The sequence below is a fragment of the Silurus meridionalis genome, chromosome 6 (assembly GCF_014805685.1).
Source record: "Silurus meridionalis isolate SWU-2019-XX chromosome 6, ASM1480568v1, whole genome shotgun sequence".
Classification (NCBI taxonomy): Eukaryota; Metazoa; Chordata; class Actinopteri; order Siluriformes; family Siluridae; genus Silurus; species Silurus meridionalis.
The window spans coordinates 16,764,950-16,778,957 of NC_060889.1; the positions used below are offsets into that span (position 1 = coordinate 16,764,950).

The 14,008-nt window shown below is 37.0% G+C and overlaps 1 protein-coding gene across 1 annotated transcript; it reads right to left on the minus strand.

The window, feature by feature from the left end:
* Positions 1-932: 932 nt before the first annotated feature.
* sepsecs (Sep (O-phosphoserine) tRNA:Sec (selenocysteine) tRNA synthase) lies at positions 933-13,880 on the minus strand. Its single transcript, XM_046852677.1, has 11 exons — positions 13,493-13,880; positions 11,604-11,758; positions 10,352-10,470; positions 10,098-10,256; positions 9,680-9,833; positions 9,119-9,221; positions 8,908-9,037; positions 8,323-8,414; positions 6,237-6,330; positions 5,411-5,501; positions 933-1,410 (listed from the first exon to the last, which is right to left on the minus strand). Exons 1-11 carry the CDS (start codon positions 13,604-13,606, stop codon positions 1,164-1,166), a joined length of 1,458 nt encoding a protein of 485 aa, XP_046708633.1. The 5' UTR covers positions 13,607-13,880; the 3' UTR covers positions 933-1,163.
* Between the last annotated feature and the right edge of the window lie 128 nt (positions 13,881-14,008).

Sequence of the window (14,008 nt, forward strand, 5' to 3'; positions counted from 1 at the left end):
TATGATACACTGCCTGTAGGTGTGAAAGTGTGTGCTTAGTGCTCGACCGGTTTCCCAGCCATTGTGTTGGAAATGCAGTAAAAATAAAAAAAATTAGACAATGTTGTATATGTAATGTACATGTTTGGAATAGTAATCAGTTGCTGTGCAGCAAATAAATAAACTACGGGAAGTCCATTCAAGTTTAATAATGCAGTTAATTTATACTGCAATTGGAGAAAAGGCTTACAGTCATTTCAACCTATGTATCTGGGAAAACTGGTTTAGTTAAGGGAAATGACACTCCCTGGGACAATAATTAAAGACTGAATACCGCCACATTCTGAATAAACCTGAATTCTCGATTGCATTATTTTTATTCAGCATTAAAAAAACAACAAAAAAAAACAGAAAGTAAATGTTAATTTAAATACCTACTGCAAAACAACTGCTCCTGAGGCACAGAACACGTGCACTCTTGCACAGTTTAAGTGGATTGCATTTCAGTGGCTTGTATTCAAGTCTTCTAAATAATCAGGTATAGGCTTCATAACCTCTCATTTATTTCCCTGTAGGCTTCCTATTTGTATCTTGTATGGGTTCTAAATCTTGGCAGTAACACACTGATTTTTTCCCCAGTGCATCTATTCTGCAGTCTAGTGAGCAAACATACACTACACTAATATGTATCGCCTTTAGGTATTCTTTATCTACTGCCGATGTGGATAAGAAATACCAGCTGTATAAAGATCAGTTCCAAAAACAGGTTTAATGAAATGCCCTGTCAATAGTTTAGTTCCTGTTAAGGAAATTTGGATCTTTCCAAGATGCTCATCATGATGCACATTGTATATCATAGGGAGGTCTGCAAGTAGTGTAATATGATATTTCTCTCAGCCCTAGCAAACATATCCTATTAAAGGGCTTCTGTAAATAGCAACCATGCTAACAAGTTAAAATAATTAAATAAATAGCTTTATTAATACATGCCCTCAGTCATAATCTGGACTAAATATTTTGCCAAGAGAAGACCATCAACTAAAAATCTCAGCATGGCACTTTTTAAAGCTATTTTTATATTTCAGCACAAAGGGGGAACTGGCTCTTTTATTAAGATTTATCCAGAGGAGAAGTGCAATACAGACAGATCTCATGGAAAACAAAAACTAAACGCAGTATTTGTTTCAGGGAAAAGTTTGATCATCTGGACCTGAAGGTGATGACACGGAGTCACACTTCTCTTCTTTTGTGTCTTTCTTAAGAGCCTTGAGGCATTTGTCCAGTCTTTTAATGGAGAGCTCCACATCTTTTTTGGTGATGCCAATAGCAGAAGCAGCATTAATGTATGAGCATGGGTAGGCATCCGAATGTGACATGAAGCCACGAAATGTGTGTCCGCTCACAGTCTGTTCGGCGCCCAGTGGCACAACCCTAAAACAACAGAGGGAAAATAAGGATGAATCTATTACTTTAAATGTATACAGTATTTGCAGAAATGTGATTGTGAAAAAACTTTATATTTACATGTTTTTCTCCTAAAAGCCCTTTGAATTGAGAAAATACCCTTAACCATTGAATTGGAAAATTTAATTATAATGAACACAGTAATGACCAAAATGGAAAGACTTTCTGGTCAAACTAAACATTTGTAACCTTTTTAGCTATTTTAGGACACTTCCGATACTAGATAAAGCATTTCCCTACATGTCACACTCTCCATCACCAGCTCCATCACCAGCTCCATCACCAAGAAAGCCCAGCAGCGTCTATACTTTCTGAGAAGGCTGAGGAAAACCCACCTCCCTCCCCCCATCCTGTCCATGTTCTACAGAGGGACCATTGAGAGCATCTTGAGCAGCTGCATCACTGCCTGGTTTGGGAACTGCACCGTCTCGGACCGCAAGTCCCTACAGAGGATAGTGAGGACAGCTGAGAAGATCATCGGAATCTCTCTCCCCTCTATCATGGACATTTACACTACACGCTGCATCCGCAAAGCACACAGCATTGTGGATGACCACACACACCCTCACACACACTTTTACACTGCTACCATCAGGAAAACGGTTCAAGCATTCGGGCCGCAACAACAAGACTGTGCAACAGTTTCTTCCCACAAGCCATCAGGCTAATCAACACACAGAACTGAAACGGAACTCTCTCACACACACACACTCACTCAAATGTGTGTAACGAACTGAAAACATTTTTTCCTGGACTTAACACCTAACACACACTCATCACTCATCTCAATCCATTCCACCACCATTCATTTATTTATTATTTATTATTTATTATTTATTATTCTTATCAGTACCACTCTCAACTGCTGTTCTTGCACATTTAGGATTTTCATTGTATTATACTGTTTACATGCTGTTTTTGCACCTTCGACTGCTGCTGTATTTTTTTTGCACTACACTGTTTACACTCACTTCTGGGATATAGTTTAGATTTTTGTATAGTTTTTTACAGTTTTCTTGTACAGTACTGTATAATCTAGTATACAGTAGGTTTACTGGTCGGCGCTATATAGGGTTTTGTGTCTTGTCTTGTGTCGTCTGTCTGCACTGTCTGTCTGCACTGTTTGCACCAGGTTGCACTCGATGCACTTTATGTAACTTGTGTTTTAGCTTAATGTTGTTTTGTTGTTTGTTGTTTAGTGTAGCACCAGGGTTCTGGAGAAACGTTGTCTCATTTTCACTGTGTACTGTGTACCACTGTGTATAGTAGAAATATCAATAAAAGCCTCTTGACTTGACTTGACTTGTATAAATGTGTACGTGACAAATGCAATTTGAATTTGAGATATTCTTTAAAACTAGCTAAAACAAACAAAAAAAAATCAATAACATATAATGGCAATGTGAAAGAAGTTTGTTTGAAATCCTAAAATCAAATTTATTACAAATAATAAAAAAAAACGATTACAGCCGCAAGTCTTTTTGAGTATGATGCTATAAGCTGGGCGCACATATTTTTGGATGGTATCTCCCATTCTTCTTTGCAGAACCTTTCAAGCTCCATCAGGTTGGATTGGGAGCTCCGGTGCACAACCCTGTTCAGATCTCTTCAGAGAAGTTCAATCGGGTTCAAGTCTGGGATCTGGCTGGGCCACTCAAGGACATTCACAGAGCCGTCCCATAGCCAGTCCTTTGTTATCTTGTCTGTGTGCTTAGGGTCGTTGTCCTGTTGGAAGATGAACCGTCACCCCAGTCTGAGGTCCACAGTGCTCTGGAGCAGGTTTTCATCAAGGACATCTCTGTACATTGCTGCATTCATCTTTCCCTCATTCCTGACTAGTTCCCCAGTTCCTGCCACTGAAAAACATCCCCATAGCATGATGCTGCCACCACCATGCTTCACTGTAGGGATGGTATTGGAAAGGTGATGATAGGTGCCTGATTTCCTCCAGACATCCTGCTTGGCATTCAGGCCAAAGAGTTCAATCTATGTTTTTCATGGTCCACGAATCCCCTGATCGCTGAGTTAGGCCAGGTGGCCCACTCCAGGAAGAGTCCTGGTGGTTCCAAAGTTCTTCCATTTCTGGATGTTGAAGGCCACTATGCTTATTGGGACCATAAATGCTGAAATTTTACTGTACCCTTCCACAGATCTATGCCTCGATACAATCCTGTCTCTGAGGTCTACAGACAATTCCTTGGACTTCATGGCTTGGTTTGTGCTCTGACATGCACTGGTAACTGTGGGATCTCAAATAGACAGGTGTGTCTTTCCAAATCATGTCCAATCAAATTAATTTATCACAGATAGAGTTCAATCAAGTTGTGGAAACATCCGAAAGGTTTTTTTCAGACTGAAAAAAACTGATCCGAAAGGATCATTTTTTTTTTAAATACATTTGCAAAGATTTTAACCAAACTTCTTTCATGTTGTCATTATGGGGTATTGTTTGTAGAATATTGAGGAAAAGAATGAACTTTATCTATTTTGGAATAAGGCTGTATCATGAGAAAATGTGGAAAAAGTGAAGCGCTGTGAATACTTTCCGGATGCACTGTATCTATTAGAACTTCAATAAAGACAATTTCGCTACCAGCTCAGTGAAACAAAAATAATATCAATTAAACAGGTCTAGATTATGTAAATGAAAAGGCTGGAGAACACTGCTGACATGTAGTTAAAACTCATTCTGTACTGGCAACATTGAAAGTCCATCAAAAATGTGTGGTATACACATTAACAGACACATTTACAAGTGCCTTAATAAGTTGCGTTATGTTATTTTAACCATTCTACATCCACAGTGAACTGAAATTAGTCCTAAATCCAGGACAATCTTCCAGGACCTGCTGACATTGCTCACTTCCATAACTTTCCCTATTAGTTTTACTGTGTGAATACAGTTATACTATATCATCTATAGCAGGGGTCACCAATATGGTGCCCGTGGGCCTTTTCTAAAAATAGCTCACCAAAGCGCCACTTACCAGTGAGCTGCATCAAATTTTTTTTGTTCCTTTTTTTTAAATCACACTTGCATTGGTGTGAATTTGAAAATGACAATATTAAAAAGAAAAGTTAGATTGGAGCTAGCTGGTCTCCAAGTTGATTTTTTTGTATATTACATAATTGATAATCTGTACAAACATGATGCAACGTAGTGCATGATTTGTTAAAAATTGTTAGTGGCTAGTGAAAATGTTGAAGAAGTGATCATTTGAAAATGTAAATACTTGAAAAAATGGAAATAAAGTTTTGCATATTAATATTTATCTGTTTCCTAACTTATCATTGTTGATAATTATTGTGAGAAATCATTAACATGATCAGTGTCTTCACATAGATGAATATCATTAATTATTAATAATAACATAATTAAAGGTAAATTGAGCAAATTAGTTATTTCAGAAGTGTGTATCAAACTGGTTGCTTTCACATTCATTGGCACCCAAGGAGTAGCTCTGATATTCAAAAAGGTTAGTGACCCCTGATCTATAGTATGCATCATATTTTAATAGTAATAGACTCTCACAGAGCACTTCATTAGAAAGACTGTATCAATACCAAGCAGGACTCTCCCAACCGCTGCCATGCTAATGATTGATTAAATATTTGTATTAATGAGTATGTGTATATTAGGTCTTTCTAATAAAAGTGCTCATTGAGTGTATAACAGTAACAGTTCAAGTACCAAATAATTTGATCAAATGAATAAGTAAAAGTAGTTTAATCGGTTGATTTAAAGTAAGAGGATAAATCTTCAATATTCAAATCAATTATTGTGGAAACTGATAACTGCAACAAATTGAATTTGTTGTATAAGTAGGATGATACAGGTATATATAGTATAATGTAGTGTACATAATCCATTTGAGATTAAAAAAATGATACCAGTGGGCATTAAAATACATATTTGCACATCCTATTTCAGTCAGTACTGCCTGATAAGCTATAAATAAACGCTCACCTGGCTCCCGACACCTGTCTGGTGAAGAGCATAGAACCCAGCTGGGTAACGGCTTTATCACAGTTAGCCTGAAGAGCCTCCAGGGACATGGCTAAAGAGGATAAAATGACAAAAGCCTTTCAGCCCAAAACTGGATTTACTGTCAGTTCACTAACTTGACAGTGACAGTGATTTTCTGCAGATTTAAAATGATGACTTGTTCACACTTTATAATACTTTACGCATTTCTCCAACCGACATTCACCTTCAACCCTTCGAGTTTAAACACCAACTCAGACAACGTGACTAGCCTTAATAAAAAATACAGAGAAAAAAACCCCAAAGCAAAATCATTTAGTTTCATAATTCCTCATATTTTATCTCTTACATTCCTTCCGTCTCAAGTGCTCTGGCAATGAATATGTTCAATAATGATCTACCCTTTTGTTTTGAATGAATAAATGATTTGCTCTGGTGATTTCTGTACTAGTTTTTTTGCACTTACAGGTTTGTCTCATAATTTTCACAACGTGGAAACAGCATATGCATGTATGAGTGTACTTTGGTTGATTCTAATTAGGAAGGTTTAGGTGTCCATAGTTTTCTATTTGTAATGTTCTTCCAAATAAATATTTATTTTTTTTCCTGTTATAGTTTTAATGGTAATTGATTTAAATAAGAACATTGGTCTTGAATTGCAGAAAGACTATGCGAAGGAGCAGAAACATCTGACAGCACTGTGTTTATATTTGACTTGGTTATGTATTGTGATGCAATGTATTAGCCTTATCCAGTGAAAGCTTAAGGTAATGTTATTTATATCAATTTGTGTGTGGGGGTGTCTCACCCAGTGATATGGGATTATGTGGTGTGTTCAGCAGTCTCTCTCCATGTCTATCAGCCAATGTCTTCAGTTCCTGTGCCAGGTGGGTGTACAGCTCCTTCAGGCAGTGCAAAATCACAGTTATAAACAGCACAACAATAATCAGCCTTTTTTCCTTTTTTTGCTGCACACACTGTTTACTGCTTATGCTGCAATTTTCCATCTGTTGGTCTACTCCCTCCATCTGCTTCTCGCTGCCTTTCTGTCCTCTCTCTCTCACTCCCTTTCACACATACTATCTCTTCTTCCTCCATCCATTTCTCTTTTCAATTCTCTCTTCTACATGGCTTTATTAGCATCCCGTTAGCTCTCCTACTGCTTTTATAGCAGTGGTGTACTATGTATAATAGCATTACTATAGAGGACAAAACAAGATGGGGAAGCAGCACATGATAAGTTCTGTGTGAGTTAACAAAGGCCTCTTTTTATCCTGAAGATGCTGCTATTGCTGTTCTAATAACGGCATTAGGTTTATCATTCTAAACTATTTTCATTACGCACATATTATATTGTATACCGCTGGCAAAAACAAATCAAAATATTTAGATAATAGATAATAATTGATAATGAAATTCCTTGTCAACGAATGCCGTTAACGATTAGTTGGGCTGCTCAAGTTACGGTTTTAGCGTGACGGTAAGATAACAGAGGCATCCAAGGTGTGAGAGCATTTTACATTAAACACAACAAAAGAAAAGTACCTGGAAGTTATGCAAAGCAGAGCTTGTTTGGCATGGAAGAACCACAGTGATGCACAAGCACAAGAAAAGAAAACACACTGGTGTCACGGATGAAGGTGAAACATCAGCACGGTGAGCAGGAACTGTATTTACTCATCATGTATAAATGGTGTAAATTAATGAAGTGCTAATGTGTAAACAAATGTAGCTTTTGTGTAACTTCAGGACAGTCGCACTGGATCAGCTCTGTCTGTGACTCGCGAGCATCAGGTTACGCAATCAGCTCGCTCACGACATAGTGATGGATTCAATTATAATGGTGAAAACAAACACTAAATCTAAAAGCAGCAAATAACAGCAGCAGGTTTTTTTTTTAAATCAAGCCTGTTAACTTGTTGCGTTTCTCCAATTTATTCTCTGTTTATAGCTTTTGTCTCCTACAACAGTAACTTATCTGTTTTCAATCAGCTTTACTACATTCAAATGCTTGTTTTTAATGTTTGTATATTTACTTGATGCATATATCATTTAACTATTATATCAAATTAAATGAATTATATATTCTAGATGCTTATATCTTCACAAGTGAACACAATGGGTATTTTTTTTTCAAAACAATATTGTATTATATTTTATAGAGATTTTTTTAAGCATGGTTGTCTACTTGCCATCTGCAAAATACAATATAAATGTTGATTTACACAAATTGCTTCACCCTGCATACTCAAATGCTGTTTTTTTTTTGTTGTTGTTTGTTTTTTACAGAAAGAAACAACCCAGCAGGAGGGAATTTGTTCAAGGGATAAATCCCACATGCCCTCCTCAACAAGCAGCCACTAACATGTAAAATCTAAAGATAAATCAATATGTGGCTTTTGCATTTTTTTTTATTACACTTTTATACATAAATACTTTGAATTAAGGTCTTATATAGTTAATTATAAGCAAAACATCAAATTTTTGTATAAATTATCCGATGAATCTGAAAAATAATTGTCCATTTAATCGATTATCAAAATAATTGTTAGTTGCAGCCCTAATAAATATATGTAAATACAGCAGGCACTGTATCATAGAGGGTTAATATAATTTTCCTGTGTTACTTTTTCAAAGTCTGGAGAAGACTTATTGGAGCTATTCGTCTGTGACAGGACCATTTATCCACAAAAGCTTGCAGTACATGCAGGTGGCTGGTGCAGTGAAACTCTGCAGGTTTAAACACAACTACCACAGCCTTTTTGTTTGCAACAATCCTCGATCAATATTTCCAGCTCTCTTTAGTTAATGTTAGCAGGTGCTGCAGAAAATGGAACATTCCATCATATCAGGCATCGACCGCATCAGTGCAGCATGTTAGTTGGTGGTTTTACCTTTCTTTCAGACAGGAGTTTCTTATAGCCCTTGGCCCCGAGGCTGAGCAGGGTGATCAGCACGTCCAGAGATGGGGACGCTGATGCACGACCTGTTAATTGGGGGAAATCATCAGAATAAATTCAGGCAAGGGTTAAAAATATGTTTTATAATAATAAAGCTATAGGGGTGTAATGAAATATAACATACTTCACATTTATATTATATTATAAATGTTTATGCTAATGGTTCTGATAGAAAAGAATGTGTGTGTTAAATGTACTCAATATAATAAAAAACAGTCCGGAACTAAAGGTGTAGCACAATTAATATTAGAGCATTTGGTATTTATACTGCAGTCGGAGGGTGTGAATGATGCAGGTAAAGAAGGATAGCTTGAAGGGGAAAAAAAATCTGCAGAGTGAAATAAAATCTCAAGTCTAACAACTACAACTTTAGATGTGGTGTATTTGTAAAAAAAAATCGATTAAATAGCAAATAAACTGAAATGGACATGCTCAAAAAGGAAACGAAAATGAGTTGTTTAATGACAGAAATGTGCATAGATTGAGTGTGTCATTTACAAAACACATTCACACACTAACCAGGGTACATTTTACTGATCTCGTTAACGAAGTCCTCATCAAAGCCGGCAATAATGGCGCCTCCAACAGGAACCATGAAGTTTTTGTCCATGCTCTGAACAAAAGCATCAATTCTGCCCACTCGTGCACCCTGTAAATACACTCGATTAACTCACGTCTGAGGAGCTTAGTTTAAGCAAGACTACACAAAAAGTAGTAATGTGAACGTTACCTGCTGTATGAGGTGCATGCATTTAGATGATTGCACTCCATAGGCATTGTTGACTATATGAGGGATGTTATATTTGGCACACATAACAGAGAGCTCTTCCAACCTGCATAATAAGACACACAAAAATGACCTGCATGACTAATATGCAACTACATCAGTTCTAAACCAGTTATTTCTTAAAACTTTATCATGTGTGGAATCTGTAATTTTGTAAAAACAAATAATAAAGTCTATATAGAGTTTATTTCTATATCGCTTTTCACAATAGACATTGTCTCAAAGCAGCTTTACAGAATTTAACAGTTAAGGTGAATGGTGTGTATTTATCCATGATGAGCAGCCATGGCGACTGTGGCAAGGAAAAACTCCCTTAGATGTTATGAGGAAGAAACCTTGAGAGGAACCAGACTCAAAAGGGAACCCATCCTCATTTGGGTAATATCAAGAGTGTGATTATAGTCTTTCAAACAATACAAAACATTGGAGAGTGAGAACTAACACGAGTAATGAGTAATGTCCTTTCTACAGTCTCATACAGCCATAGTCGGGCAGTTGGCCTACCTGTCAGGGACGCGAGGAGCAAAACAGGAAGTTGTGGAATGAAGACAGAGGATATTCTCCGCTCCAAGTTCCTCTATCTTCTTCTCCACAGCATCCAGGTCTGTTCTCAACTCATCTCCTTCCAGAACATTCTCAATGACCACTGGCTCAAAGCCTGCTCATAGACATACAACATTTTACATAAAACAAATACACTGTTTGTGTGTTTATAGGCACCATATTCACCACTACTGAAAAACACTGACTATGCAAAGAAGCTTTTTTAAAATTAAAAACAATATAAAAAAAAAAAAAGATTCATAAAGGAGTTTCAAAATATGGCAAGATCTCCTGTAAATAAAACCCTGTACAATCTGACCTGTTCTAATGGGTTAAATTTTTTAATTTTAATGTTACACTACCAATATCAGTGACATACCAGCAGTGACCATGGATTTGAAACAGGACTTCTGGTCAATGCGAGGCCAAAGAATGTAGCGTGCTGACGGCCTTCTGTGTCGGAGCGTCAGGAAACACAGCGTCAAGCTCATTCCGGTTGCCATGGGCACCACAAAGCATGAAGACACGCTTCTAACACCTGTGTATTGTAAACAGCTCCATCCAATGAATCCATTAACACAATCAAAACAAGGCAAATCTCGGTATGTTTTTAAGTAATCACGTGATATTCACCGCTAAATCTGAGAACATCCAGCACTATTGAATTGGTGATCTTGTTGAGGAGACTAGAGCCAGCGGCCTTCGGCTGAACAGCTGCGATGTCACCAGATCGGCCGATGCCATGGATCAATCTAAATCAAGGAAAAAGAATTGCATGAAATTTATTTCCGTTTGTAACATGAATGGAGCTTTACGTTTATTATTCTGCAACACTTTTCTAGATCCTTTCCTTGATGGCATTTAGAAAATATACAATATCATGTAGGCAAACACAGCACTCAATAATCTATTCAAGTTGTTACACTCATCACGATTCTTGGTTGAAGGCTAAAATTTATGAACTATTTGAACTACTGTAAACTTTTTTGTGGAAGAATGTAGTGGATATTACTATTATTAATATTTTGCTAGTGTCCTGTAAACTACTTGTCTATTATAGTAACAGAGTGTATATATGCAAAGCAAGACAATGCAGGTAGAAAAGCACATTTTGACACATTTTTGAGATTATATATATATATATATATAGTTATGGTGTGTGAAGGAAATTTTATGTCAAGATTCCTATGATCACAACGTTTCCTTTAACATCATCTCTATATTACAGTTCCAGAAATGTGTAGAATCTTTGCCAGACTGCACTGAAGATCTGATTCTGGTGAATCATGCTCGCCCAATAAAACTTTAGAAACATGTCTTTCCTTTTCATTTCATACCTGTCTGTATTTCAATTATATTTTATTTTCTTTATACCATCCCTTTTTGGAGTGGAAACAAATTAATTTCATAAAATAATATCCAGTTCATGATCCAAAGTCAAGATTTCCTTTTTAAATCAAATTAATTCATTTTTCATGCAATTGGATCAAACCCCAATTTGCATATACAGTATACATGTATAGATTTATATACTTATATACTTGAGTGATGATTGTTAATCAACTGGTAAAGATTATTCGTGGTGTCGTCATTTAGCATAATATTTGCTCCATGTGCTTTTCCTTTTAAAAAGCAAAAAAAAAAAAGTAAAAAGCTAAGGCTAGACAGGAATTGTATTTATGTTAATGTTTGATGCTAATGCAATACACACAAAGCTCATGAACTGACATGACACACATAGTATCTAGGTATAGACTTAGGGTCGGGGTTAATACAAACTACTGATATAATATGTAATATTTCCAATAATGCTCATTATAAAAAAAATTGCCACTGCTCACCAGGACACCAACTTCAACAAAGTAATTCAAAGCATGTAAATTACCTGTAATATCTTCGGGCCACCAGGTCAGAAGCGACTCGTCCCTCTCTCTCCCCAACTCCACAGTTCCCCAAAAAATTATTACTGTCCATGACCGCGAGCTCATTCAGAAAGAGCTCTATGGTGCTCTCGCTCCATCCCTCCTCCGGACATTTGCCCTGGAAAAGCAATTAAACATTTAAAACCTAGCAAATTATAAGGTGGAAGCATACTGTAGAGTCCAGGCACTGTAGAATATAGTGACAGATGAGCATGATATTAACCGAGTGGTCTAAAAAATAAATCTATTTATAGCTCAACAATGAAATGATTTGGGATAAGTGATATATCATGATGTCTTATCGTTAATAAAAATGATGTGGGGCAAACGATTATACATACACCCATACTTGTGGGCAGAAAGGAAGTTGCAATTATGACTTGATAGTCGTTTTTAATTAAACTCCATCAGAATCACTAACTTACTTTTTAACATTTTTATGAATATGTATTAAATAGTATAATCTCTTCACCTCATAGCGTTTCTCTCTGATGTGCTCCTTCAAGGAGAAGTGCAACCGAGTGTTATTTTAAGCTGCAGTTTCTATCCAATCAGATTACAGTCGTCACATCACATAGTGCCGAAAGACAGGCAAAAATTAACACTGCGGGCTCTTGGTAGTTTTATATCCATGTTGCTTGAAGCTTTTGCCTTAACCAATCAGAATGTGACTTGCTTACCGGAAGGCCTAGAAGGCATAGAATCATGTCTGCATTTTCATGTCTTTTGATTGGATGGTCAGAGAGCGCACTAGTCAGAGCTTGCATCCGCATCTGTAGCATACTGCACGAGCTCAAATATATTTGTGTGGATTTAATAGTTGTTGTTTTTTTTCATTCCACAATGGATGACAATGGAGAAAATTTTGATTTGAACACCGATACATTAACAAGAACATTTACAAGATGGACTTAAAAAAAATAAAAATCTGGACATTGTGAGGTTGGGAAAAATTGTTCAAACTTTTAAGGTTTTTCATGAACCTTTTAAATCTTTTTATTTTCTTTCCTGCTGAATTCTCACAAAACCACACAATTTACCTCAATTTCGGATCCCCAGAAAAAAAAAGTAATGCATTGAAAGAGGCACAAAAAAACCCAGGGTGGTTTTATGAGGCTATATTGATATTGATGCTTTTGCTGTAGATGATGAATGTATGTGGCTGCAGTTAAATGAGAACTGTTAAATTGCATTAATTGGGTTTCTTGCTTTAGTAAATGCTTTTATTTTCTCTGCACAAGATATCGCTCTGTAAACTGCGTTTCTGTATAATATTGGTGGTGTCTATAGCCGTGGTGTCATGAGGTATTAAGAGGTGGACTGATTTAGGTAGGACACCACTGAAGTGTTTGTGAAATGCAAAGTCCACCACTGCATGTGTTGTATTCTCTATCATATGTGATAGAGAATACAACACATGACTCCAACCCTCTGAAACCACACTAAAAGGACATTTTGAAATATTTTAGACAAAATGTCTAAATGTTCAAGATTTCCAGATCCGGATTTAAATGAACTGTTTTCTTTTGTATTGATCCGTGTGTTCAGATTTGATCTAAACCGGATCATGAGGTTTGAGTTCACGCCAGCTGTTTTTAAAGCAAAGGTGGGGGAATATGTAAATAGCATGCAAATGTCATGCAAGTATGTCCGATAAGACTTGTAATAGTGAATTAGCGTATATTATTAGTAATGTAGAAAGAATATGCTGCACATGCGCAGTCAGAGGACAATGCTCTTATACTTGTGTATATACTGGTGCTGTACGATGATAGTTAAAGGTGAAATCATGGCTGTTGCAGGCTCATATCTCGTGGTTGATGTGTTCAGAAGAAGGTTAAGAGAAGTGAACCTGCTCGAGTAGAGTCCTGATGAGCTGCTGGTGACTGCGCCGAGCCTGTTCACCCTGCCGCACATAGGAAGCCGACACGAGCTTCTCACTCAGCCTGAAGTTCTCCTCATTCATCCCCAGAGCTGTACACACTACACGGACACACCTGAACCACCAACCAGTCAGTGCTGGATCTTACTGTCACCTTAAACCAGCTAGTTATACAGTTAACCTGCACTACTTTATATGAACTGATCTAACGTTTCTACAGTCCTACCAATGTTCTTATGAAACCCTGGTTAAACAAACATCTCAGAATATCGCCATTCAGTATGGGCAAATCCTAAATGCAACTCGATTGAATAGGTAGTGCACTAGATATGGCGTACAATGCATTATTTCATACCCTAGATAGGCAACATGTCTAGGGAGTAGAAAGTCGATTTTTTAGACCAGCCCATGACAACCGCTATATACAGTACTTCCTGGTTCGGCGTCCTCTGAACTCTGCCCACCAACTGATCTATTCTCGTTCAA